We start from the raw sequence: 27,713 nt of genomic DNA on the forward strand, positions 1-27,713 counted from the left end.
AGTATATACTTCATTCATTTATGGATAAATGATCATCATTTCAGAAGAGCAATGGCCTAAGGAAATCGGGACCACTGAAGGCTTTGTCCTCCATCTTTACCTCATCATCTCCATCATCATCATCCCCATCTTCACCGCCAGTCTCATCGGAAGTGGCGCTATCCCAGACTGCACCAGTGCCACCACCCAGACGATCAAAGGAACATTCCACAGCAACAGAAAGCAAGGATGATATTTCACTGGTTCCACAAGCTCAGAAAAGACCCAAGGAAAATCCGTTTGGAACTGTGTCCAACATGTGGAGACCTATGTCTATGTCGAAAAGTAGCATTAGACAGATTGAATCTGAGGAGACTAATTTCCGGGTGTATAATAATTTTGATGCTTTACGTGATATGTCAGAGGGTAAAACACCTCCAAAGGAAGAGACAAAAGTGGTGGTGGCAAGCACCAAGTCCAAACCTCCAGTGATCCCAACAGGAGAGCAACGGGAGAGAAAAGGTTCGTTATCGGAGGAGAGTCACGCTGTAGTGCGAGACAGTATAAGTGTGAGTCATTCTGATTCAGTGAAGCAAATAATGGCTCGAACGTACAAAACAGAGGACTTTGGAACTGCAACTAAAGACTCGGACAGGCTTCTGTCTGAGCTTAAACAAACTATGGAGACCCTTAAAGACTCTCGCATTGATCGAAAATCATCTCAGTTTGATATGTGTAAGGACGAGCTTATCAATCAAGTGAAAAACTTTGTTATGGATGCCAAATTTCTTGTCAGCAATGCGTCACAGACCAAAGAGAAAATGGCTGCCAATCTAAATAACAGTATGCATACTCTTGCTAAAATCTTCCTCCATACTCAGGCGACCATGATAATGATGGAGGCCGTTCATCAGGCACAGCACCTCGGCTTTGAGGTGATTAAGGTGACCAACGCTTACAAGAGCACAGTGAATGCGGCACAAGCCGCAGTGGGGAAACCCATAGGCGATCCCCACATGCGATATCTCATGAGACAAGCCACTAATCTCGCACAACTCATCAGTGGCTTGCTCAAAACACTCAAAGCTCTAGAGCAAAAGTAAATTCCTTTGGGATTTTTGTTTATGATTTCTGCAAAATGTGGCAAAAACTGTAGATGATTTTGGATGCTTTACAAACTACGGACATTTGATTGGCCAGTGTCTGTGTTCTCATTGCTTCTTGATGCATTTATTATCATTCTTTTTTATACGTGTTTATATTGAGAACTTGTACTGGTAGTCATTAGGTTGTTCAATAATGTCTGTAGCAGGCTTTTGACTTGAATGGTTTCTCATTGTTAAAGTGAGTGAGGGAGCTTGTGTGTAATTGTATGGTTGTAACAGACACATGTAAGCATGGCTTCATAATATTTTTCATCTACCGGTATTTAAAATTATGTGCTATAAATATTTAACATCTACCAACATATATTCTCTACTGTTTCTGTGTTCCTTTCCTATAGATTTCTTGCTGAGAACTTGGAATGCTTTAAATGTACAATTCAAATAATGCATCTTTTTTTTTAACTTCTGAAACATTTACAGGTAAACAAAAATTGAATGAAAAGAACTGTGGAAATTTATTAGATAGAATAACCATGTTATTTTGAGAAGAAAATAAGGATAATCTCATTTTTCACACGAAAGATAAGAATACCTTTAATATGATGCTAGGAACAAACAAGATATGTAATTAACATGGCATTTGAAACGGCACTCTTAATATGATGCACTAGGAACAGAATGAATAAGCATGTCTTTCTTAGACATAAGGTTGTATAAAACTTACATATTTGTAGTTATACTATATTGGTTGACTGTGATAAATTTGTTACTGTACCAATGTTTTTTTGTTTGATACTCAACTATTCCATTGTTATAAACTGTGTATATATATCTATTTATTGTTATTTTGTATAGACAGACATAGTTACTACATGTATAAATATAAGTATGTACATTATTTATATCCCTTAATTTTAACACTCTCTTTGCTGGCATGGCTTTAAATAAAATTTATCAAACTTTTTTAACTGAAAGTTTCAATTTAGTACATATTACTATGGAATTGAGGGTTGAAAGTTTTGTAAGAAAATCCATTGTATGGGAATTTTTACAAATACTCATTCTGCACATCCATGGCTGTATTTATTAACTGTTATAGTTTTTAAGCTTTATTTTTGCAGAGATTTCTAGCTGTTACAAGGGTATGTTTATCTACCCCTTAAACATAATACAAAATTACAACAAAAATGTACAAATTGCTGGTTATAAATATGTGAACTATTCAAAAATTATCTTTATATTTTATATTTGTTGTACATGTAAATGGTATAACATTTTATGTTTAAAAAAAGATCTGTTTTATAAAACCGTCCTTGCATTGTGAACAAAAAAATAATTATCCAGTGTTTAAGTTGGATCTGACACCATGAAAATTCCCATTACAAGCAGGCACTTGTATCATTTTTTGTCTTATTTATGTTTCTTTCAGACCCAGTGAGAGTTTTATTATGAATTATTTAAAAAAGCAATATTTTCAACATTGTTTAAAGTTCATTAATAAGAAATTTGTTGAACATATTCATACTCTTTTTATTAACGTGTACATGTATATGCCGTTAATGTATTCAGAATTATAAAAATTAATCTCAATTAAATATGTTATAAATTAAGTGGTTGTTGATTTTGTTTTGTTTTTCCATTTTTTTTCATAAATACATGTACCCGATATGGCAACTTAGGTCAACGACTCGCTTGCAAGAGAGATAACTCGCATTTGAACAATGTCGATATTGACAATATCAAGTTTCGTTGGGTTCGATAAATTTTTTGTGCGTGTTCATATTTACCAATTATATATGAATAATTTAAAGGTTCTCATCATCAAGTTGAGTGTCACTCAGGTAGTCTAGTCATTTGAGGCTTGTCAGGTTAGATTGCTTGCTGTTTAATTTTTTGGGGGAATAATTTGCAACTGCAAAATGTATAAGGATGTATATTGATTGATATCTATTAATCAAAACACTTTTAAAAACAATTATATCATAATGGAATTAGAAAAACGTGATTTATTTGGATAGGCCACTCTTTCCCCCCGGGGAGATGGGCCAGGTATAGACTTGTTCCTGGCATTAAAATATAGAACTTTCTTCAAAATAGCAGTAAGCTCACCCTTCTTCTTACAGCTATATGTTACAGGTTCTGTTACTAAAATATTCTTAATTTATATTGACCGCAAACTTCTTCGTCCTATCGTGATCATGTTCTTGTAAAACACACTAATAATTTTTATAAGGGGAAATCGTGCACGTGGGAGGAGGATGGGTTGGTTTTAGTATATCAAAGTTTGCCAGACACATGAGAGTACTAGTGGAGTTGGGGAAAATATTAACCGTTTTTTTTTTTCTTCATTCAAACTTCGAATGATAGTACTGAATGGTCGATTTTCCACATCGATACATACATGACATAAACAAAAAGTTTCCTAAGATAACACGAAGGACGAGCAGCTTTGAAATAAAGTGTATCGTCTATCAGTTAACTAACTGTAACTTTAAATACTCCATTTGTATTGCACTTAAATGACACAGGATTAATACTTTCTAGAGGCGGACAAGAGGCCAAATTAAAATTGTATCTGAAAATTGTAATGATATGTGCAATAAATCATGGTAATGACAAATTTTGATTGTGAAGAATGAAATTTTATGAAACAGGCTTTTTTGGCAATGTTATGTTTGATAGTTAAAATTTTAGCAAAACTAAAGAGCTCGATTAATTAAGTGTAAATTAGCGACAACAGCGACTTTTTGCCGACGTGTTCGATTATCCTATATCAATGGGAGTATAAATCCGTTTGACAGTGGTTTCTATAAACTCATAAACTTTGTTTTTCCACGTTAGCCAGGTGCTAACACCCACTAGGCGTAAACATAATCGTAAAACTTTCTTTTCCAGTTAGGCTGAGAAAGAAAAGAAATATCTTTAATTCCAATAACTATATGAAGGATGAAAATACAGTAACTTTATAAAAAAAGAAAAAAGGAACAATATTCTAAGTTTCTTTTTACGTCCCTCATGCAAACATAATGTTTAAACAACATTTGATTGATAGCATTGGCCATCATTAAGTCAACTGAAAGAGTTCAAAAGGGCGGACCATCTATATTCCATGGCACATTGGAGTATGAGCATATAAATGCTGAAAAGAAAGCCCGATTTATGCGCACTCAGATGGGTGCATCCCTCCCGTGAATGGGGTGGATTAAGCGCGATCTCACCCATGTGATGGCCGGGGGTTTCTTTGTGGTTCGTAAAAGCCTGGTTGGCCGTTCACCGCTCGTCGCGCAGATTTCCATCAACATGACAATAAAAGGGGATATTCTCCTCTGAATTGCCAATAGGTAACACTTTCGTTTAGTTTATGGAATAATGTTAAGTGTTTTCGTCCTTTAAGGATAAATATTAGAGGCTGTCGATGGTTTGGTGATTTTTCTGTGGATTTTGGCGGTTATGTTCCAGGTGCAACAGTCGCGGGAATTGGACATGAAGCGTCACAATGAATCGACAAGTTCCTTGTTGAATTTCGTGGACATTGCATCTAGCAATATCAAAATGGCCCTGGACCGACCGACAAAGTCCAAACGGAAGGTCAACCATCGAAAATATCTACAGAAACAGCTAAAGAGTTGTGGAACTGTTCAGCAAGAGGACCACAGCAGACGACAGTTGTCAGGGACCCAACAAATCAAGCTGATGAGAAAGGATGGAGCACAGGCTGGCGTACAGATGAAGTCTCTGCAGGATTTATTCGACCCAAGAACCTTGCATGAGAAATGCTGCGCCGATCCTTGCAGCAAAAGCCGCGGATCGAAGGTACCATTGAGAAAACGAAACCTCCCGCCATCTTTCTTTCTGGAACCGTCAAGGCCAGAGCAGAGAGACAGTCTAGTGGAGTCGCTTACTTCCGCTCTCCCAGACGATTTTCTGCAATCGTTTCACCGTGCGCCAGAGTTGGATACCCTGTCTTCGGACACGTTGGACTCAATCCTTGGAAATCACGACTTCCAGGAACTCCTCAAAGTTGGGCAATGGAACGACTCAAGCAGAGACAGTTCAGAAAGCGACCCCTGTTCATCCAATTCGGATTACAGTACCTTCAATAATACCGTGTATTTTTCAGAAATTCGTAGTTCGGATGAATTTCCACAAGAGGCCTGGTTGTCACCGCAAACCTGTTCAAACACGTCACAAACAATGTTCACCGATAACGCCAGTTCCCAAGTTTGTCACCAGCCATTTGAACAGCTGCTGTTGCCGGAACCAAAATCAAATCCTGGCATGTCACCTCGGGACACTTCATCCAAACTGCCAACATTTCCACAAGCTTTCCTTAATAGAGACTGCTTGAGTTCTAACCAACAGTGGGGAGAGGTTCCTTTCTATTCGTGTTACACATATCTTTGAACAGTTCTATTAATCACATTTGCTTTTTGAAATCGGGGTTGTACTGTAGATACCTTTATAGTAAAGCATCGTCTTATTCATATTTTAATAAAGGATTTAATTTTGTTACATTTTTTATGCTGCATTGAAGGTATTTTACTGATTGGTCAATTTGTAAAACATACTGAATTCTAGTAATAATTTAAGTAGATGTTAAGATTAATAACATTAATTAATCCGTCTTGTACGATAATACAAATCCAAGAAATGTAAAATAATCAATAATCACAATCAATTATAATATATTTAGAAATGTTTAGATTTCAATAAACTTCTTGTTGATAAATAGAATATATTTTGACGCTGTATTAGTAATATACGAAAAAAGTTTTAATAACATTACTTTTTGTTATACCACTTCGTGTTTTGATTTATTATTGTTGTACTATAGTTGAAAATGACATACTAGTAGCGTACTATTTTAATTTTTGTTTTAATGTTCAATCCAGCTTATTTCACTCTAAACCCTGTTTTAATGAATATTTATATGCATTTTTTTATGAATTAATATTTACATATTAATGGACGTCAAATACATACAATTCGTATCTAACATCGCTCTACAAATAATGTTCATAAACTTATTTTTAATATTAATCTTCCATCTCTCTCTCTCTCTCTCTCGTTGTAGCATTCTGAAATTTTGTAATCCACCCAGTATAAACCCAGTGCCATCACACTATGCTGCAGAATCATTATCACTCGGTGGAGGAAGGTTATATGAACGATTTATTGTTAAGAAATACTGGTACTGGGTTAAAAGAAGTTTGATTTTGAATATTAATAGGTACTTTTATTATAAAAATATTGATGCTTCATCCATTACTATAAGAGGGAACATGAAAAAATAATCAGTTTCGAAACTACCTCTCGAACTTTTGACAGAATGCTATCATTCATGCTGGTGTTGGTTGCGCCCGATTTGAAGTAGGTTGTATTAATTATTCTCTGGGATCATTCCTCTCTCTCTCTCTCTCTCTCTCTCTCTCTCTCTCTCTCTCCAAATTACGGTGACTTTTCTATTTGTAACTAATTTGATTTAACATATTTACTGCTTTATAACTTGCACTGCATAAATTGCATGTATTTTCACGTCAAAGGAAACATAAATAAAGAGACGAGTGAGGAAAAGATGGAATTTTCAGTTGTTAATCTTTCTGATCCGTATGTAATAACTTGTTCGTGCAGGTGTTCGTTTCATGCGATGTTAACTATTTCCTGGGTTTAATACCTCTGTTTTCATCTCGAACGACTCAATATAAAGCTCGCCTTCTTCGGTCCTTGCAGTCAGTTTGAAAAGGACTAAACAGTCAATCTGTCAAGAGTTGCTCGGTTGTGTTGAGAAATGGCCTGTTATATCTAAAGTTGCTCGCAAAATTAAGATGCATAAACTCGGGGTGTTTAACATTCATGAACAGGACACTTTTAAAGTAGACACTAACTCTCGAGTAACGGCTGGATTAAAATCGGTGTGAATTTTAACGTTCATTTCAAGATTGTGAGAAAATATTTTCCATCCTATTTTCCTTCTTGTATTGAATGGTGAACTTTTTACATAAAAAGTAAAACGTAGATAGTATTTATTTTGTAAATTGGTGATTAAATTATAACAGAGTATATATTTGTACGGTTTCAAAGTACTTGTAAATCGTTTGTATGATTAAAAAAAAATGTAAATTATGCAGCTGAAAATTCAATTTTATCTTTTTTACAGTTCTCTAAATAGTTTGAAATTACCGTTTTGATAATTTTAGATTATTTTAATAGTTGTGTCTATAACTTACTTGTTTCTACAAGTTACTTAATTGTGTTTATAATGCACCTAAAATTGTGCAATTGAGAAAAGTTTTTTATTATTAAGAAATTACAACAACAAAAAGGAAAGAATTGAGGTTAATTTGAGAGTATATGAAAAAGTCGATATGACAAGTTAAAAATGCCGTTACGGTAAATATGATATAAAAACGTTATTGTGATAATTAATTAAAGTAACATCAAGATAATTATGTTTTTAATTTCATCGAACGATATCGTTTTTGATTAATAATCTACGAATTTATTAAAAAAAAAACCACCACTACCTTTAAAGCTTTAAAACTCACGTCCTGTCCGGAAGGAATTTCATTGAAGGCACTCAAACATCGCAGAAGAAGAAGAAGAAGAAGAAGAAGAAGAAGAAGAAAACCACATTAGATTTTGCAGATTATTGAAGACTTAATGATCGTATCACTTTAGAACAATTAATCGGGCGCACAGTGCTAGAGAGCGGGCTTAGTTTTATAATTTTTTCCCCTGTATTTTTTAGATTATATTTATTAATTTACTTTTACTTTTATTATCATTATTATTATTTTTATTCTGTGGTCTGTTTCCTTATTTTCACGTACTTAATAAAAATTACGTAGGCAAATTAGCCTTTCCATACCCCCTCCACCTTATTGGCTTATACTTTGTAAAAAAAATATTAAAGGACAGATTCATTCATTCATTCATTCATTCATTCATTCAATATTTTATTCCTCTTTTCAGAGAGTACATGGAATGTATGTTATTGAACAAAATCAAACATGCATATTATACAACAATTATGAAATATTTATAAAGAGATACAAAAATATATATATATATATATATATACATGTTTTAACAAGTGTGAAAATGTGAATATTATAATTGAAAGGTGAAATATATCGTGCTAAATAAATTCAATGAGGTGGTTACAGAAAAAAAAAAAAATTACAACGATAGTAATAAAAATATATATAAACCATCGAAATATCTTATAATTCTTCGTTTTTCGGGATTGATATATCATTACGATAATTAGCTTAATTAATGGAATAATTGGGTTGACCACAGTTTGCTCCCTTGTGGGAGGTCTTCAACTGAACCGGGAATTGAAATCAAGATTAGACTTGTTTTCATCAGAATCTTTAAAGCGCTTCGATGTAACGGTAACTATTTTGGAATAATCGAAGAACCTCACTTACATTGATGCATAAACACCCGGATAAAAACAAATTGTTCAAAAGTTGACAGTAACGACCAAGCATTTGATCTGTACCTAATTGGGTAAATAATGACTTAAAGTTAACAGAAATGGCTGCAATAGATTTATCCAAAACGTTTGATGAGATGGAGTCGGATGAACTCAGTTTGGAAACGTCTGTTCCAACTGATTTGACTCTATCGCCAGACCGAGAAAATGGACACGCAGACGATCGCAGGGATAGGAAATCTAAAGTAACAAGACAGTTGATAGAAAGAAAACAATTAATGCACGACATGCAACTTCTAAGAATTGAGTTATCTCAAAAGAATTTAACTCTCGAAAACATGAAAGCCGAATCTCTTAATAGGGTTGAAGAGTTGGAAGAAAAACTTAATGATGCTTTACATCAAAAGCAAATTCTTGCAGCTCGTCTTGAATCACAGTTATCTATTCAAGAACAAGAATCAAAACGGCGACAAGAATTGATAAAATCGGAATTGGAAGAAGTCCGTCAACGACAGAAACAATTAGAATCAACAAATGAACGTTTAGAAGAAAAGGCGGGGAATGTCAGGAGAACTTTGAGAGATTTAGATATTACAGAGGATAAATATTATGAACTACGGGGTCAGAGTGAGGAAGACATTTCACTGCGAGAGTATGTGGCGGTAAGTTTTGCACTATACCTAAATTATACTTTATCAGTTTATGCACATTATAAGTATACATGTTTGAACATTATCATTCCAAAACTGAATTAAAGATCTGAATCAATGCTCAGAATTACAGCACATCTATGCCTTCGGTCCACTGCACAGTCATAGTAATGTGTCTATTTTCATTTTTCAGATGAAAATGTTTGAAGCAGTCCGTCCACTTCAGACTGAAATAGATCAGATGCGGCTAAGAAATAAAACATTAGAAGATCAAACTAAATCATTTTCCAAAGAAGTTTTAGAGTTACAGGAGGTATGATATGCAACTTTTAATTAATGCACTGTCTATAGATTAGAAGGTATGACATGATGTATATTTTATATCAAAGTTAAAAATGGGTTCCAAGTGTTGTGCTTGTATTTTACAGAAATTAGATGCTGAGCGACAGGAGCACGGTGAATTACGCATAAAACACCAGAGAATGATCATTGATTTCTCTGACACAAAGTCACAAGTCAAACACGATAACTTCAAAGTTGAAAACTATGACAGGGTGAAAATGTAAATATAGTTTTTAATTATCAAATATTGATAAGAACTGAAAATGCTTGTTGTTCTGCACATATTCCTGTTGAACTTGATCTATGTTTAAACAATTTTGATTTGTTTGTGTTTTATATAGTGAGAGGGATGGATTAGAACATGATCGTTTGGACATTCAGAGGCAGCTATCAGTACTAGAGGGAGCTCATCAAACCCTGACCAAAGAAAGGGATGACCTACACAGTGAGGTAGGATGGCAGAAATTTAGATTTGTCAATTTGAAGAAAAGAAAGTAACATTGGCTGGGCCAATACATACGCAATTTCTGGGCAATGCTGGCAATGTTAATATTCTTTTAAATCGGCCGATATTGAGGGGGTGCTGGTTTTCAGAGGTGCCGGTTTTGAGAAGTTTCACTTTCCATATCCCACTGAATTTGGTGATGGGAAATTCCTACAATGTCTGAAACTGTTAACTCTGCGTGAAACAACAAAGAAAGCATTTTACTGTATAAATATATCCAATGTACCAATGCTTATTTCATGTATGTCTATTTCCTTAGCTGTCTGCAGCCAAGCAATCTCTGTCCTTGCTAAAACAAGACAAGGAGTACCTGACTAAACAGGTTTCAGACCTGACCAACAGGTGTACATACGCTGAGGAAAAGGTACAGCAGTCTGGTCATGAACTTGAGGACGCAAAGCGGGCCCGAGAGGAGATGTATGAAAAATATGTTTCCTCCAGGTAAGCAAACTTTACAGTTATTTGTGAATTCAAATGTTGAAGTTATCTTTGCTTTATTTTTGGAAATCTGTGTATCTGATTAGGAAAAGAAAAAAATGAAGGGTATTAAAGTTTTGATAGTAATTTAAATTGTATATTAATGTTTGATTACAATGTACATGTAGTTGTGTTTTCTTAGAAAAGGAAAAAATTATTTTCAAACTCATCATGTGTACATGTGTACTTTTAAAGGGACCAGTATAAGACAGAGTACGAGAATAAACTACGAGAAGAACTGGAACAGATCAGACTAAAAACAAATGGAGAGATTGACAGACTGCGAACCAGTACAAAGGAGATGTATGAAAGGGAAAACAGGTATGTGACTGTGTACATTCATTGTTGCATTAACAATAATAAGCTCTTATTCCGAAGGTATCAGAACTAAAGAATAGTTCAAAATCAATGTTGCAGGAATTTACGAGAGGCAAGAGATATGGCAATATCTGAGAAAGACAGAGCCGTCGCCACAGAGAGGGAAACATCAACAAAATACGAGCAGTTACTTACAGAGTAAGTACAGATACCATGTGTACAATTACAGTAAATTAATGAAAAGTTATTTCCATAACACTTTACATTTTAAAGATTAAATTAAGAAAAAGTGAAGGAACTGTCGAGTACCTTTGGATAATCCACTCTAACCAACCTTTTCAGACACTTGAATAATGAAATGAAATTTTGAAAAAAATTAATTTCTCTAATACATGTATCTATAATGCTAACTGACATTGATATACATTTTCTATTTGAGCACAGTTTTTAACAGGAAGAAGAAAATCAAATATTAGTGGCCTGGTTTTAGCAGTTTGTGCTTTATAAACTGCAGTGATGTACATAGACAAAAATGCATGTACCATTTTCTCCAATAGGTTTCGCCAAGTGCAGATGCATGGTGACAGTAAGACAGCAGGGCTACAGAACGAGATGAAGCTGAAGAGCTTTGAGCTGGAGAGGCTACAGATGGTGCATGAGGATACGCTCCGTAACCTGGGCCAAGCCAAGCTGGACATCGAGAAGCTGGAGAAGAAGTCGGAGGTGGGTGGGAGGGTCCATTATTTGGCCTTTAGAAGAATTACCAGTACTTCATACTAGTATACATACCGATATATTGGGAATACATGTATATCTGTTTATTGCATTTGATACCCATATATTGGTACATGTATATGTGTATGGATGATATCGTAATATGATAATATTCACCATATATAATGACACTGTATAATTTCAATACATAACATGTGAAACCATAAAGCCATTGACTTATAAGTAGAAGATGGATATTTCAGGTGTTGACCAAGGAGTACTACACTCTCCAAGCTGGGATGGACAAGAAAGTGGCCGAGTTAGAAGCACAGATGTCAGAGAAAAACGCCAAGATTCAGATGTATGAACGCGTGGAGAAAGAGCTAGACGAGGTGGTGCTCCAGGCAGCACATGGTCAGTAGCACTGGCTTTTACAGGGGTTTTGTCAGTAGGACAGGCTGTTACTGGGGTTTTGTCAGTAGCACAGGCTGTTACAGGGGTTTTGTCAGTAGCACTGGCTGTTACTGGGGTTTTGTCAGTAGCACAGGCTGTTACAGGGGTTTTGTTGTTGCCTTGTAAAGGAGTGTTATCTTTAGGAAATGAATAGTTTGATGATATAGTAACAATAATAAAAATGGCAGCTGCATTAATAATGAACTTATTTTCTCATCATATGTCATATTAAAGGAATAAGCAAAGTGAACTGGAAAATTTTCAGGGTTTTTATTTGCAAAAAATGTTTTTTTTCTACAAAAACAATCAATCTCTGCTGATGCCAAATAAGAACTTGCAATGATTTATTGCTTAGTGTGGTTTTATTTAGTGAAGATCAATAGTAGAACATGTAATATTATGATGGGATCAAGTTGCAATGCATAATTTATGTTGATGGGCAATACTGATATTAGATAATAATTATCAAGAGATAGATATTGAGTAGGAAATTTTAATTTTCAAATTTAAAGTTTAAACTTTGTAGTTAGTTTACATTTCAGGATATAAAGAGAAATTTGTAATCCATGTAGTGTCAAATCTTATATTTTAGTTGACGATGATCAAGAGGCAGAGAAAGTTCTCTTTTCCTATGGTTATGGTGCTAATGTTCCAACGACATCAAAACGACGGTTACAGCAAAGGTACAGAACTGGTGTATCCCTGTGCAATTTGTTTGTCAACTCTTCATTACTTGTATAGACAACAGAATTAAGCCATCCCTGACATCCATCTTCCTTTTTATTACATATATCCTCCAGAGTCAGAGTGTACTACCAGTAATCAGAAAGTTTTTTTCCACAGTGTTCATTTAGCCAGACGAGTTCTTGCCCTTGAGAAAATAAACACCCAACTGCGTCAAGACTTGGAGAGAGAGAAAACCAAAATTAAACAGCTTGCTGAAGAGGTAATTCTTCTTTTTCTCCTTTATTTTGAATAAATCAATACTAGATATCAACACAGAGATGTTAAGATAATGTGACTTGGGTAAAAAAAAAATTTTTCCTTTGTTAAATTTTGTTAATGACAAAGTTCACCCTCCCTCCGTAAATATTGATTGCAGTGTTGTACCTTGTATATGTACCTGTGTCAGCTTTCACCAATGAAAACCCAGACCATTTGATGATGCTTTTTTTAAGCTTGTATAAATGAAAAAATGATGGAGATCGATGTTAGTTCTTCTACATAGGTAAATGTATTTCGAATAGATGTCAGGTATATTCAAGTTGGTGCTGTATTTCAGCTCAAGAACAACAATACGATATTAGACCAAGCCCAGCAGCCATACAACTATCTGATAGACAGTGTGCGACAAAGAGATGCTCAGATCAACAAGCAGAAAGAACACATTGCTAACTTGGAGGCAGATGTACAGTAGGTTCTTTTACATGACAAACCATTTGTCAAATGATCTGGAAATACTTTTGCACCACATATTTATTTCAATTTTTTCAATACCTGCCTCCATCCTCAACAATTATTGTACAAAATTAATGATATTTTAAATAGAATATTTAAGAAGTAAACAATGTCTTGTTCCAGACAACTAGAAAAGGAGAGAGACGATCTAGTCAGAACCAAAAACAACATGTCTCTGGATTTGGAACGCCTACTCAATCAAAAAGAGGTTCGTTGGTTTCATTTTTACTGGTTTTTGTTCAGCCTATCAGTTTGTTGTAATTTATCAAATAAATATATGTGTCAGAGTTGCATTAATTAGAACAACTTTTAACATGCCTGGGTAAATACAATTAGTGATGTCTCTCTTTTAAAAGAGAAAATTAATTGCCGGTAATTAAAATTTTCACAAAAGATTTTATAAACAAAATGGAAATATAGTCAGGATTAGAATGCAATATACATGTTTCTCTACTTGCAGTTTTATAAAATATTAAATATTAAACAATTTTAAAAACAATCTCTGAATTCTTTCTTCTATATTTCTAGGAGATGTCGGTGATGAAACAGGTGGTGATGAACTTGTCTAATCGCCAGTACGGGGAAAAAAAGACAAAGTCTCGAGATCTGGCAAGACCCAAAAGTCCATCCACGCACAAAACATTTGGATCCTTTGAGCCACATGATGAACCAGAGATTGTGAAACCTGGCTTTATAACAGTTGTAAGTCTATTTTTGTACTTGATTAAAGCTGATTCTTAATTGTCAAATATCAGATCTTTGATACTTTCTTGCATTTACTTTCATAAATCTTTTGTGAATTTTTGTGTGTTCTTATGAATTTTAAACTGAATCAGAAATTTGACATGGCAGAAAAATCTTGGTAGGGGTAGCATCATCTAAATTTAAGCTTTAAACCCAGTTATGAATTTAATTTCAGACTAACGATAAATCCCATTGGTCCAAAAAACTGAAACAGAAGAACACAGAACAATCCACAAAGTTCTCCAAAGTGTATGCCACTGCCAAATCCTGACACCCCCCCCCCCCCCAATCCAGCTCAGGCTCACCATGTTACAAATATACCACAATAAACAGTGACTCGGAATGTCCGAGGAAAATAATGGACTGTGATACATGTAGTGTGGAAGGAGATGGAGGTTGTTGATTTTATACACTGGATAGATTGGATAAAGGCAGAAAACAGGCTAGATTGTAAATACTTTAACATCAATATGTAATTTCTGGTACCAGTACTTGTATTAAGCAATTGATAAATATTAGAATAATAGAATTTTGAGCAGGTTTTTGCTTTTGAACCTTTTACTCCAGTTCAAATTTCAGTCAAATAATGAGCAGTTGATTTAGAATTAGGAAACAAAAATAAAAGTAAACAAATCATGTCACTAATGCTATTTTAGTACTTTTATCAGATAGGTATTTAGTACTATTTGTTATTGTATATGTATTTTTTGTAAATATATTTGAAACAATAAAATGTTATAAATTCCATTACAGTATTTTTAATCATTAACTGGTGTTGTTTGTTTACATGCATAGATAAGTTGTGAATTTTTATTATCTTGCTTGATGTATAAATGGTCATGGTTGGAAATGTATACACCATAATTTTCCTAAATCATCTATTGGATTAATCCAGTTGGAGGTCAGAACCAGAGTTTCATTCTGAGGCATTACAATACAAATCTTTATCAGGGTTGGGAGCATCGTCATTCATACAAGTCCAATATGGACCAGATTGTTGAGATTTCATCCTTTAGGACCAACACACAATAAATGTACCTTTATATTTCCTTTACTTGACACCTGAATATTTTTGCAACAACAGATACATATCAGGTGAGATGACGGTTGTTATTTTGGTAAAAGCTGGAACAAAGTGTGCCAAAAAAGTCACCTGGTTTGTATAAATCATGATAAGATAAAAACTCCATATCGTAATTACTTTTTCGCATTTATTTGATCTTTTATTGCATATAAACACAAACAAACACGATAAGAAATAAGTTTAATGGTGCCAAGGTAAAAGGTCCTAAATTTGAACAGTATAAAATATGACTAGAATATTCCAGAGTTTCGTTTCAAACACTCATTGTATATGACGTCAATTTACACTGGCGGCTTTGATTGGTTGAGAGTGACTGACGTCACGAGACTGTCTGTGATTTAAAGTCGGCGTTAAAAATCCATAGAAATCTTTATATCCCACTTGCTGGGCCTTGTTCCTTCTTTCATCTTCAAACGCTATGTATCGAACTTCTCTCTGTATTACTGCAAACAATGAAAAAGGCAACAATAAATAGAAGAATCTGTTTTCAATCTGGATTAAACTCTATGAAATGTTTTAATTTTGCTTCAACAAATATTGGAGGATTACCCCAATATTTCAGTTAATCGGTTGATCAATATATTCAGGAAGCATTTAAAGAACATTTATTCGCTTGCTGGAGGGATCTCTGAATTCGGAACACATTTTACTTGCTGATTTATTTCCTAATGCCCAAACTTCAAAGGAATAAATAAAGAGGAAACATCACGTCCTTATCTTAAATGTTCTCATCCAGTCATTATGCAACTTAAAATAACGTTGTCATTATGTCATTTCCATGACATAAGAATTTTTCATTAAACCTCTTCTTGATCCGAAAGGCGCCTGCTTATTAAATCAAGTTAGCTACAATTGATTCAAACCGCCTTAAAGTTCACTTGACAAGATTATGAGTTATAGATTTTGTTAATCTTCTGAATTGCTCTGACACATTCTGCCTATTAATCAACGCAAAACACAAGTTCTTATCGATCTGTGTGGAAAATGTTCGATTCTAATGTCTTGCCACGAAGTAAGAAATCTATAAATTCAATTCTATTACTCGGTCTTAAGTTATTGTACCCTGTTATTTTTTTATATTAATAATTTTTTCTCTTGGTGGGAATTTTATCGAAAGAAAAGAAATGAGTTTTTTGTTGAGAACCACTGAGAATTTGGTTTGTTGGTTCAATTTTCTGCTGCGAAAGACGAAATCAAACTTATAATATCTGTATAATTAATTGCTCAAACTACACATACTTGAAACACGTTCAGAGAGCAACAGCGTTCAAAAGAAACAATGCAACAGATATGGTTTGGGTTTTCTCAAGAAAGCAGATGCGACAAATACACACAAGAATCAAAGTTCATGCGATAAAACGAAACCTTTAAAACAAGGGTATCTGTAAATCAAACAGAGTACCTATAGAAACTATGATCAAACGATTGAACTTGCTAATCTACGATTTTATTACGTACAAGTAGGTATCAGTACTGTGAAGTATACTCCCCTTCAGCTATCACACGAGTTTAACACCAAGTTTACATTTTTAAGGATAAAAAAAATTAATATTTCAAAGAGAATATTTGTTTCGCCTCATTCCTTGTTGACATCCCTTTATATGTATCTAATTTAATATAATCGGATGAAAATTGTTTACTCTCTCTCTCTCTCTCTCTCTCTCTCTCTCTCTCTTACATTCAGGAGACGGCAGAGTGTTATGAATCTCCGTTTTAGATTTCCGTAGGGTGCCATACAGGTTGAATTTCCTGACCTCCACTTGGACGCTGGGGGGACGGAATATTCCCGGGATGGTCAGGGTCTCCTCGGTCCGATGCCGGTGTCGTCTGCGCCGGGTCTCGAGGGTGGACCGAGTTCTGTCTAAATCCACACAGTTTATTTCATTAAACTGAACAAATAAGACCCCAAAACACAAAGGACCAACTATGGTCCTTTTATTTATGGTCATTAAAAATGAATTCATAAATTATTGAACCTATAGATAAATATGTAAATAACAGAAAATAATAAGCGTGTTGAACTGCGAGATTTCCATTGAAAAACATAATTCAAGTAAATTAGTACATTACGAGGTATTTACCAAATAGAAATAAGATACAAACTTGTTACCTATGACATTCATTCCAAGGTAATTATAGTTTTGCCATGGTGCACATATTATGCACACGATTTTTAATTCGAGCTCATTAAAAAAAATGTTAAATCTTCTTACCTCTGAATATGCTCGGAAACTTTATGACCATTTCACCTCCTCAATCACGAATTGTTTGGTTTGGAAATTCTATCTACACAAGTTTTAAGATTAAAAACATTGTCGATTTAAAGATTAATAAAGTAACATATCACATTGCGGAAACCAAGGAAGATTATGACATGACACAAAATTTAAAATCTGCCTTGATTCCTTATTGCTCGTTAATGCGGACGCGTTAAAACGGCTTAAATGTCCGGATTTAAACTTCCAACTGTTTACCCGTCAGGGGAAGGGGATATTATATATCATAAGCACGGGAGTGAATCAAACAAAGACGGTAATGGCTTTGGTCTTAGTGGGTTTATGACCGTTAAAAGTGTTTCTTTGTAACTGCGCTTATAGACAACAAATCGCCATGTCCGAACATTTTTGTTTATTCGTTTGCAAAGCAGGGCTATTCAAGCTTTTTTGTGCACGGTTTGTCTTGTGTATTAAAGCATACAGTTGTATTGGTTTGCTTCCCAGCGAACCATTGATTGGGCTCCTAGCGTATAGTGAAAGAAATCCTCGTCAATATTTTCCTATAGTAACTTAAATGTACACCTAGGTCTGTGTAAATACTGATAAATCCGGCCTGGAAATAAACTGCTAAGAATCCATATCTATATGGGAGGTCGAATCATCCTTTGTGAGAAGCGGAAACTTTAGCAAACCTGTCGCCATTTGTTAAATAAGATTTCGCAATGCTTTGAAAAAAGCAATTGTTCGTTTTTAGAATTGGCGAAAAAAGACATAAAAATTGAAAATTTAAATCACATTTACAACATACTTTCCAGAAATCAGCGAAATATTGAACTGAGTAATTTTTGACACATTATAAGGATATGCAGTATTGTGTGTACAATGTCAGAAATTGCAAAGAAAAGTTATATATACGTGTATTAATATATATGTATACATGAAATCGCCTTATCGCAATTTTAAAGATCAATGAAAATATTTTTTCTCCATCTTCAAAATCAGTAAAAACTAAAAAAATTATCTCGGTTTGCAGTAAGTGAACGCTTGAAGATCTAAAAAAAAAAACAACTATGATATATGAATTGATATGACGACCACATCAACGTCGTTAACAAAGGGCATGAAGACGGAAGGGACTTGCAAATGACTGTGCCTTGACTTTTAACCTTTGACCTGGTTTAGGGTCAGTGAACACAACTTACTCAAGGTGACCTTCGGCATTTACTTCACATTTTGAAGTAGGCCTACACAAAATCACGTAATGCCAGTAGAAGTGAGATTTCACTCTGATATGACCTTAACCTATGAGCTAAAAACATGGTTCAAGGTCACTGTTCGCTGCACATCTTTCATGAAGAACAGTGTAAGCCAGACAGGGTTAACGATAGGTATATCATAACAAGAATTTTACAGCTACTAAACTGACAATAGATTGAGAAACTTGGGTCAAGACAAATGTATTTACCCATCAAAACGAAAAAATCTCTGTGAAGTATGGGCCAGAATAAGTAAAGGAGAGAAATAACCAGATCGTTGTAATCGTGTGAATCGTAAAATTGTTGTGACTGATTTTACATAATAAATTTTCAATGGTCATTATTCGTTTTCATCGTATCAGACTCCCACTGCATCGTTACTAGGCGCAGCACGTCGCATTTATCCCCCGTCCCCTTACTCAAGATGATCTGGATCTACACGTACATGCATCTTGGAGGAGACAAACATTTAGACTGCGGTGCGTTCAGTTGCGATGTGTCGATATTGTCAGTCGGGTTGTATAAATACGTTGTCGGGGTCTAATCGTAGCTATAATCGTGATTCATCTAAAAGAATTGCCATCATTTTCACGCCCCATCGCAACGGCACATCGGTCGTGACGAAAATATCGTAACGTATATCTACGTATCTGCACGTACACACGCGTCCCAAATCGGGAACTCGTGTCGCGATGTTTGGATCAGATCGAGTCTAGATCGGGCATTTTAACTCGATAATCTTATCAGAATGCTTATTATCGTATCTAATCGGACAATGAGATCGGGGCAGATCGTGTCACCTGAAATACGTCTATCGTGACCTTGCAAATTTCCCAGGGAACATAGCATTAGATAGACCGAATCTTGGATTTATCCCCGCTATAGCTGAGAAAAAAATAATAACTTGAAACCAATTCCAAAACAACCGAAACATCAGTTTCTATCAAACCCAGAACGAAAACTATGTATCCAAGGTTAAAGATGGAGCAGTACACTGCTGGAATCTAAAGTACGCAACACATGCTCACTCTTCAGTCTATATAAATTGATTTTAGGACGTACATGTACATTTTTTATGAAAATGTTTGGGTATTGGAAGTTTTGTTTTCATAATGTTTGGTTGTTTACTCTAATTTGTGATGCTTTGACAATACCTGTGGCATTAGCTAAATAGCACCTTAAATTTAGATCAACCCTCTTTCCTCTAGAAGGCTGAAGCTGTAGCATAAATGCAGCTGCAAACACACTCCTTAGTTTAGTTTAGACTAGCACCATGACCCATAGAACCCTAGCCCCACAAAACAGAAAAATAAACAAAGATTTACAAAAACAATTTATTGAAAATATAAGAAGCTGGTGTTATTCATTGATTAATGATAACAATATAAAGCCGTCGGTGCTGCATCCACAGTGTTCTGAAAGTTGGACTTTGTGGAATGTCGACAGAAGCTATATGTATCAAACCGAAGTCTTAACAAGAAAAGTCGTCATAGCACCTGAACACATTCAAACCAAGAAAATGAGACAAGTTTGTTATACCCTGACAAAACAAAAGCAAAGAATCATAAAATTCTATCTAATGACTAACATTTGAAAAACATAACAACAATCTACTTATCTCCAAAGAATGAAATGGTAATAGTCAATAAACAATCTTCTACTTTTAAGGTGGCTCTATACACCACTTTTTGATGACGCAGTACGCAAAAAAGTAAATCTGGAAACATGCATTTCCGGTACTGGCTGATTTAAACTGAGGTGAATTGTATGGGAACCGCTATTTTGAAAAATTAAATGGATAGATTTAATTTGATAATTGGAAAATTCATTACTTACAAGTAATGTGGTATGTGACACCTTCACTTTGTGTGGTATTATTTGTCGAAATAAACAATAAAATCAAGTATACATTTTTAAAGAGTTTCTTTAGCATCATCGATATGTTACACCGTAGCGCAGTGGGTTAGTGGGTTCACTACAAACCAGTAGGTCATGGGTTCGATTCCCGTTGAGAATAATGAATTTTTTAACCTTCCAAAAATTTCTAAAACGTATTTTTTGGTTGAATACCGTGAAAGAAAATTCTAAACAGGTGAACATATTTCAATTATAATATACTTTAATGCACATTAATATCGACACCTAACGGGGATGAGAGGGTTGCTTTGAATTTCTCTCAGGTTGGGATACATAAATCCTATTAGCCTAGTCAATGTTCCCCTTTATTTATTTGACTTAGTTTTGCACTAAAGCGAATTTATTCACTTATACAGGGCAAAGTCTATAATGAAATATGCATGTATTTATCATTCCAACATTATATTTAGGAAATTTTCTTCAACTCAGAAATGAAAAGTCCCCAAGGTGTTTGGGCCTTGGGACTTAGGAACGATAACCCTTACATGAGGAACTTTCATACCAAATAAAATTTAAAATATTTTTTGTGTTTATTTGCAATTGTTTTCATTCAATTTTTTTATTTCACATTTATTAAAATACATTTTCTTATAACATCAAGCAACCTTTTCAGATGATTTGTCAACGGAGTAAGAAAATATGAAAAAATATGTTTTGCCAAAACTTTTGGGGAAATACTAAAAAAAATTGCAATAATAACATTTTTGAATGTTAAGAAGTGTTATATTTTTTTTATGTGTTTGAAGGAAATATCCATCATATGACAGAATAATTCCTCTCAATTTGTTGATAGCTGTCTTTTAAAAAATATTTTACAAAAACACGAAAAAACATAAAAAAATTCTTTTAAAATACCTATAGTATCCCTATCGTCATTTTAATATTTGATAAGTATATGTTCTGTGGTGTTCTATTGTAAATTGGAATAAACTGTGGGTGTATAGAGCCACCTTAATGTCGGGCAATACATTACACGTAATTACTGACGGGCTATAGTGTAATCCTGCACAATGGTTTTGATTATCCTAAAAAGAAAAAAAAAAGCAACAAAGCGGTTCCATAAATATTTTCTTACAATGATAGCACAGTTCCAAGCACACATTGCATTTCAAACTTCGATCATTATTGCATGTTTATCGGACAAATATTTCAAAGATATGTCGATTAAATATGTGTAAAAAAAATGACGCAACTATGTGGACATTTGTTAACATTATTAGGTAGTGAATGCCATCAAAAAATCATATTGCTACAAACTAAATCAGATCTCTCTTACAACATGTTTGTAAAAATAAATACTCCATCAATATATCTTACAGATCCAAGGAAGAAAAAATAATCTGAACGACAAAAACAATATGTCTCCCCTTTGAAAGTGGAGACATAATTAGCAGTAAAATGTACAGGTACATAATTTTGGAGATCATATTTTTAACAGCATGCAAAGTGACATGAATTAAAACAATTACAAATAAATCGTCTTATGCCCCTGCCTACACTGTTGGGATTCGTGCAAGGAAATGTACCATACAACAACCCTATTAACCGATTCATCTAAGTAACACGAACAGTAAAATTACACATTAGGTTGGCAATGTAAGCAAAATTAAGAAGTACTTGGAATAAAATGGATTACATGTATATAACACAATAACATATACCTGTAATTAATAAAAAATAAAATAAAAAAAACCATGATAAGTACTTATTAAATATCAAGATATGAATTGTATTATCTAGTCAATATTCTAAAATCAAAATGTCTTTAACTCTTATCCTAGTTCACTATTAGATGCTCTCAAATAAAACAAAATCAAGACAGCTTAAACACAAATCTCATTCTCAGGTCACTAAAAATTCTTTCTAAAACTAAAAGCGGCATTGTACATGTACGTTTTAAAAAAATTTAAAACATTCATCAAGATTCGTCCTTTCATATAACAAAAAAATCAGTTCACTTAAACCTTAATTGGTGACCATTCTAATACTTTCCTCAAATAACACAGGTCATGTGATCAATGAGAACTAACTAGTATCACATGTTGCTGATGGACTGACCATTCTTGGACACAGAAAAGGTGGTATCACATTCATGATTTATCAAAATCCAACTACGCATACATTAATTCTCTGAATGGCCAATCAAACCCTACTTCCATTGAATCAACAGTAGGCATCATGGATCTTGGCTGCCTCCTGTATGATTGCTCCATCGTTTCCAAACAGCTTAACATTTGGCAGCACTTCTTTCCAGGTCGTTCCATTTTCCTGTAAGTAGACAAAACAAGAGGCCCATGGGGCAACATTGCTCACCCGAACAACAACAGCCTTAATGAAATCAGATTTATGGAGTAATATATAAAATTTATAGGCAATCTACTTTTTATCTATATACTTCTATGTAAAAATTTGTCCCCTATTGTGGCACAACTCTACCCCCGGGGATCAATATTGGAACAAACTTGAATCTACCCTACCTGGGAATGCTTTCACAAAAGTGACAGCTTTTCTTGCCAATTGGTTTTTGAGAAGAGTATTTAAATTTTTCTCTAAATAATCTTAAGTAAAACTCGACCCTCCCTCCCATTGTGGCCTCACTCTACCCCCTGGGGATCATGATTTGAACAATCTTGAGTCTATACTACATGAGGATGCTTCCACACAAGTTACAGCTTTTCTGGCTAATCAGTTATTTAGAAGAAGATTTTTTTTATAGCCCAAAATTTTCAATAATTCTAAATTATCTCCCTTTGAAAGCAGGTGTGACCCTTCATTTTCATAAACTTGAACCCCCTTCACCTAAGGATGCTTTTGAAAAGTCTGGTTAAAATCTGCCCTGTGGTTCTGGAGAAGAAGTGGAAAATGTAAAAATGACAGGCGGACAGACAGACTGACACCAGACAAAAAGTGATCAGATTAGCTCACTTGAGCTTTCAGCTAAGATGGGCTGAAAAAAAAAAACCATTTGGTGACATTTATCTACAGTCTTGTTCAACCTTTGACAAAAAAAATGAGTTGTCTGTCTTTATCATTTCTACAGTGGAATCCATATAAATCAAATTAAAATTTGGAGGTAATGCAATTCTCCATGTACGTGTTGCTTTAAATATCAAATTTTCAACAGCTAAAAATATGCAAATTTGTGTGGTTTTATTTTAGAACAAGTTGATTTTATCTGGTTTATCCCAGTGGTAATCATAAATCAGATGTCAAAAGCTGTTTCAGATCAAATACATTTTGAAATTTACGTTAGAAATAATCACTTGCATTGCTGCTCCTTTAGGAGTCTAATTTCTGTTCTTTTTTTACCTGTTTTGATTTGGTTTTGATTTGATTTGTTGTAACATATTTACCTCTGACATCCTCAACTCAAAGTTATCTCCAATGTCATAGTGAAAGTTCCAGACTTCTGCCTCCATCCAGGCGTTGTCTGTATTACGGGGATCGTCCAGGTATCCTTTGTACAGCAAGGAGGCAGAAAAGCCCTGAGAGTCCGGTTCTGTCCTCAAACTGGTTCTTGAACTGGTGTGGGAACCAGAAACACCAGAGTGACTGGTCAGTATATGAGAAAATGACTGCTCTGGACTTGCCAAGGAAAGCGAGGTTTTTCCTACATTTTGTGTGGCAAACTGGGCAAAGAACTGAAATAAGCAAGCAAAGGATACAACATATCTAATTCTACTTTTCTCCAGATATTAACTGGACAGCTGGGATAAAGTAATAGACTAAGTAACATTTGAACTTTAATTTGTCAAGGAAGTTGTCGTATACAGGATGTTCTTTCATCAAAATGACATGTTCTACAGACCCAATATAATGATAGGCCTAATTGTGTACCAAATATTAGACATAACACTATCCCATATATTTTTACAGAGAATAGTGAACCAGAGTTTCTGATGTCAGGTGTTTTTTTTACCTGGATCATATCTCCTTGGTCCAGGGTTGTTTTGGGTTCAGTTTCAGTTTCATCAAAGACATCTCTCAGGAAAGATTCACGCACAACACTGTACGGAGATGTTAAACCATGTAGAACTCCCTAGAACAAGAGTTGTACTGCTTATTACTTTTAACAACAAAATCCTCCAATTAACAACAACAAAATCCTCAATTTAACTACAACAAAATCCTCCATTTAACGACAACAAAATCCCTTGTCTTTCAGTAAGCAGGAGCACCAGTGTAGCACTCACCCCTGGTAGTTCATACACTGTCTCCAGGTTGTTACCCTCCCTCTGGGTGGCGATGAACTCCAGGACTCGCTTGCCCTCCACGTACAGGTAGTCGCTTGGCTGGTTCTCCTGGTTGTATTTCCGCCTCCATCTTGTACACACAGCTTTGATCAAATGGTTTGGTCCCCAGCGCCATAACGTTCCTTTGCCTCGTATACCAGTACGCCCCATAGGATTTCTAAGACAAGGACAGGAAAATGAAAGTATTTAAATACAGTCTGATGGGCACAAAATTCTGCTCTTTTACTAATTTTGTCTTCTGAGACCAATAAATTTATCTTTTGTTTGTTTAGTCTGTTAAGTCAAGATATTCAAAATATCTATAATAATGCAAAAGTGATGGTAGTCTTTTCACAAATCAAGTCATGCTATTCAAAAATGCAATTCCAAAAAAGAAAGGTCTGCAGTATTCACACTTCTTAATTTTCTGGTATCTTTAGATCTAACCCAAATTTGTACATGTAACTAAATATGGAATAACAATATTTTAATATGGTTAAAAATTGAAAAAGATACATATGGCATATTAATGCATCAAAACATTTTGTGTCTTAAATATAAGATGGATTATTACAGTGGCAGTCCGTTGGGGTCTAGTCGGTAACGGCACGGCTGGTCATCCCTGGAAATCCAGGAGCGGCGGTCGATGACCTGTGTGCTCCCTTTGTGCTGGTGAAGCACAGTCAGAATGGCGTTCCACTTCATGTGGGGAATGGGCGGTAAGACAGGTAACCCTATCAACTCCTCTTCCATCATCGCAGCTCGCTCCTCCTTCAGCTTCTTTAATCTTTGTGGTAGAAATAATCAAGGTATTAACATCACAGTACAACAATGAATTGGGTTTTATAATGAAATTTTGAAGTCTGCAGATACAGGATGTTACAATCAATTTTACAAATCATCTACCGATAGATATATGATGAAAGCTATTACAAAAACAAGATAAGGATTTAAGTTTGTTTGGATCAACTCATACAAACTAGAAATGTTAATTTCATTAATGTTCAACTACTTTCAAATTGAACTTTTAAATCAAACATATAGAAGTAACTATACCTCAAACTTTCAGTAAAAACTAGAACTGTCCTAATGGGACTAATACCCCCGCTAGGCTAATTTCAAATGGGACAAATAATTGAATTGAATAACAAAGGTTTGGAACACATACAAAAAAAAATTTCTAGAATTGTAAAAAAAATAAAAAATTAGTTAACAAAGAAAAATTTAAATCAAAATTGTCAGAATTTCACTGTAAATACATATCTATAACAGTAATACATTTACAAATGTATGTATTTAATGATATATTTTCTTAATTTAATTGATTTAAAGAAAAACCAACAAAATGACAACCCCTCCCTTTGCAGTGAATAGAAATACCGGTAGCCAAGCAATGCTCTTCTGTTGCTAAAACTTTCAATATCTTTCTAATAAGAGTCTTGACAGATGCAATTAGTTGTTTCAAATTTTCCTCACTTTCTCCTATGGCACAATGGAAATCCATATCAGAAAATTGATCCCATAGGACTATGATTTTCTTTGATGAACTTGTTAAATTTAATAAACTCCCAAGTTACCATAATTACCATACTATGTAAAAATATGTAAAAAAAGAAAATTTAATATTACAAACAATTTTAAAATTGCCAAAAACACTACAATCATATCAGTAATTTTGAATTTCATTTAAATTAATGCCCAATAGGGTCACTTCATCAATTTACTTGACAAATAAATTTAAACAACCTCTAAAAATAGTTTAACTTCTTTATTAATAATTATATTATTTATTTCCTTATAATGATAGACCTTTTGGTTTGCATGAAACAGTTTTAAAATAGCCCCAAAACCATCACCCACTTTACAGATTATCAATTTCCCCTAAATACATGCTCCATCTGAACCATGGCTCAGATAATGGCTCCCTTGGGACAAATGAATTCAGCCACACTTGTCTTTGATGTTCTTATTAGCTCCTAAGAATTTATCATTGACAAACAGTAACTTTGCATTGTCAGTTGATAGAATACTTATAAAAAATAATTCTTTTTTATTAATTAAGACATAAAGACAAAAAACTCCATCTGGATGTATTTATATAAATATATTTTAGAGTGTTTTCTATTAATTAACTAATAAAATCTGTAAGGATTACCTCCCTTACTTTTCAACATTAGTCTACAATATATAGAATAAGGAAAATGAAAACTGTCATAAAATCATTAAATCTTGTCTGATCTTAAAAAAAATTGCAGGTGCACATCTTCAGATGGTGTTCAACAAATGTACAAATTTTCAAACTGTTCCATGCAGTAATACAAAATTCTATAGGGGGGACAAAGTTGTGTCTACAGACAGACAGACGGACGGACGGACGGACAGACGGACGGACGGATGGACGGACGGACAGGGTGAAACCAATATACCCCCCTAAACTTCGTTTGCGGAGGTATAAAAAAAGATATCTGTGAGCCAAAGCTTATTAGTGATACCCCGCTCTGGTGTGAATATACAAAATAAGCAAAGTCAACATTCAACATGAAGTTGACATCAAATAGTCAACATTTAATAGAAAGTTGACATCAAATTTGGTCAAAAATGTATCTCACCACATGGCATTTAAAACAAAGATTGTGTTCAAGTTTCAAGCATCTGTGATTAATAGACAGACAGACACACAAGGGTAAAACAGTATAACCCCATCTCCTTTGGAGCAGGGGTACAAAAAAAATGTCAGCTTTTTCTAATAAGATGGATGCTTCTGGGGATTACGGAAATCATGACTTCCCTGTTATTATACATGTACATGTATCTAATATTG

General features: G+C 34.4%; 5 protein-coding genes across 13 annotated transcripts in view; 3 read left to right on the top strand and 2 right to left on the bottom strand.

Moving 5' to 3' along the window:
• LOC105326370 (microtubule-associated protein futsch) overlaps positions 1–2,695 on the top strand; it is a 38,725-nt gene extending 36,030 nt beyond the window's left edge. For all 6 annotated transcript variants that reach the window (XM_066075006.1, XM_066075002.1, XM_066075004.1 and 3 more), the window contains one exon: positions 45–2,695. In XM_066075006.1, coding sequence (XP_065931078.1) covers positions 45–1,082 — 1,038 coding nt within the window. In that variant the 3' untranslated portion in view covers positions 1,083–2,695. The remainder of the gene's footprint in view (positions 1–44) is intronic.
• A 1,334-nt stretch (positions 2,696–4,029) lies between these two features.
• LOC105326371 (hypothetical protein) lies at positions 4,030–5,755 on the top strand. Of its 2 annotated transcripts, XM_011426375.4 has the most exons (2): positions 4,030–4,426; positions 4,545–5,755. In XM_011426375.4, exon 2 carries the CDS (start codon positions 4,569–4,571, stop codon positions 5,487–5,489), a length of 921 nt encoding a protein of 306 aa, XP_011424677.2. In that variant the 5' UTR covers positions 4,030–4,426; positions 4,545–4,568; the 3' UTR covers positions 5,490–5,755. The 2 variants fall into 2 exon arrangements, with proteins under 2 accessions (XP_011424677.2, XP_011424676.2); XM_011426374.4 differs by having other exon boundaries at positions 4,032–5,753.
• A 2,751-nt stretch (positions 5,756–8,506) lies between these two features.
• Positions 8,507–14,934, top strand: LOC105326372 (progesterone-induced-blocking factor 1). The gene is made up of 15 exons (XM_011426376.4): positions 8,507–9,188; positions 9,370–9,489; positions 9,605–9,738; positions 9,860–9,968; positions 10,283–10,464; positions 10,696–10,821; positions 10,918–11,016; positions 11,376–11,541; positions 11,796–11,946; positions 12,578–12,668; positions 12,829–12,931; positions 13,268–13,398; positions 13,567–13,651; positions 13,972–14,145; positions 14,363–14,934. The coding sequence occupies exons 1-15, from the start codon at positions 8,628–8,630 to the stop codon at positions 14,456–14,458; spliced, it is 2,328 nt and encodes a 775-aa protein (XP_011424678.3). The 5' UTR covers positions 8,507–8,627; the 3' UTR covers positions 14,459–14,934.
• A 504-nt stretch (positions 14,935–15,438) lies between these two features.
• LOC105345754 (uncharacterized) lies at positions 15,439–17,646 on the bottom strand. Its single transcript, XM_011454038.4, has 3 exons — positions 17,485–17,646; positions 16,950–17,132; positions 15,439–15,714 (listed from the first exon to the last, which is right to left on the bottom strand). Exons 1-3 carry the CDS (start codon positions 17,513–17,515, stop codon positions 15,548–15,550), a joined length of 381 nt encoding a protein of 126 aa, XP_011452340.3. The 5' UTR covers positions 17,516–17,646; the 3' UTR covers positions 15,439–15,547.
• A 2,413-nt stretch (positions 17,647–20,059) lies between these two features.
• The window catches only part of LOC105326374 (transient receptor potential cation channel subfamily M member-like 2), a 42,113-nt gene continuing 34,459 nt past the window's right edge, over positions 20,060–27,713 (bottom strand). For all 3 annotated transcript variants that reach the window (XM_034444865.2, XM_034444864.2, XM_034444866.2), the window contains 5 exons: positions 25,467–25,679; positions 24,854–25,070; positions 24,580–24,699; positions 24,014–24,301; positions 20,060–22,928 (listed from right to left, as the gene is read on the bottom strand). In XM_034444865.2, coding sequence (XP_034300756.2) covers positions 22,824–22,928; positions 24,014–24,301; positions 24,580–24,699; positions 24,854–25,070; positions 25,467–25,679 — 943 coding nt within the window. In that variant the 3' untranslated portion in view covers positions 20,060–22,823. The remainder of the gene's footprint in view (positions 22,929–24,013; positions 24,302–24,579; positions 24,700–24,853; positions 25,071–25,466; positions 25,680–27,713) is intronic.

The sequence above is a fragment of the Magallana gigas genome, chromosome 2, assembly GCF_963853765.1.
Source record: "Magallana gigas chromosome 2, xbMagGiga1.1, whole genome shotgun sequence".
In the NCBI taxonomy this organism is placed as follows: domain Eukaryota; kingdom Metazoa; phylum Mollusca; class Bivalvia; order Ostreida; family Ostreidae; genus Magallana; species Magallana gigas.

Bases quoted from the DNA above. Each gene is read 5' to 3' on its own strand.
- LOC105326371 (XM_011426374.4), top strand. From the start codon at position 4,536: ATGTTCCAGGTGCAACAGTCGCGGGAATTGGACATGAAGCGTCACAAT.
- LOC105326372 (XM_011426376.4), top strand. From the start codon at position 8,628: ATGGCTGCAATAGATTTATCCAAAACGTTTGATGAGATGGAGTCGGAT. The intron at 12,669-12,828 runs GTACAGAACTGG...TTTTTTCCACAG, and splicing joins AAACGACGGTTACAGCAAAG to TGTTCATTTAGCCAGACGAG. The intron at 13,399-13,566 runs GTAGGTTCTTTT...GTCTTGTTCCAG, and splicing joins AACTTGGAGGCAGATGTACA to ACAACTAGAAAAGGAGAGAG.
- LOC105345754 (XM_011454038.4), bottom strand. From the start codon at position 17,515: ATGGTCATAAAGTTTCCGAGCATATTCAGAG. The intron at 17,133-17,484 runs GTAAGAAGATTT...GTGTGGATTTAG, and splicing joins GTTTCCGAGCATATTCAGAG to ACAGAACTCGGTCCACCCTC. The intron at 15,715-16,949 runs GTAAGAGAGAGA...CATTGTTTGCAG, and splicing joins CACTCTGCCGTCTCCTGAAT to TAATACAGAGAGAAGTTCGA.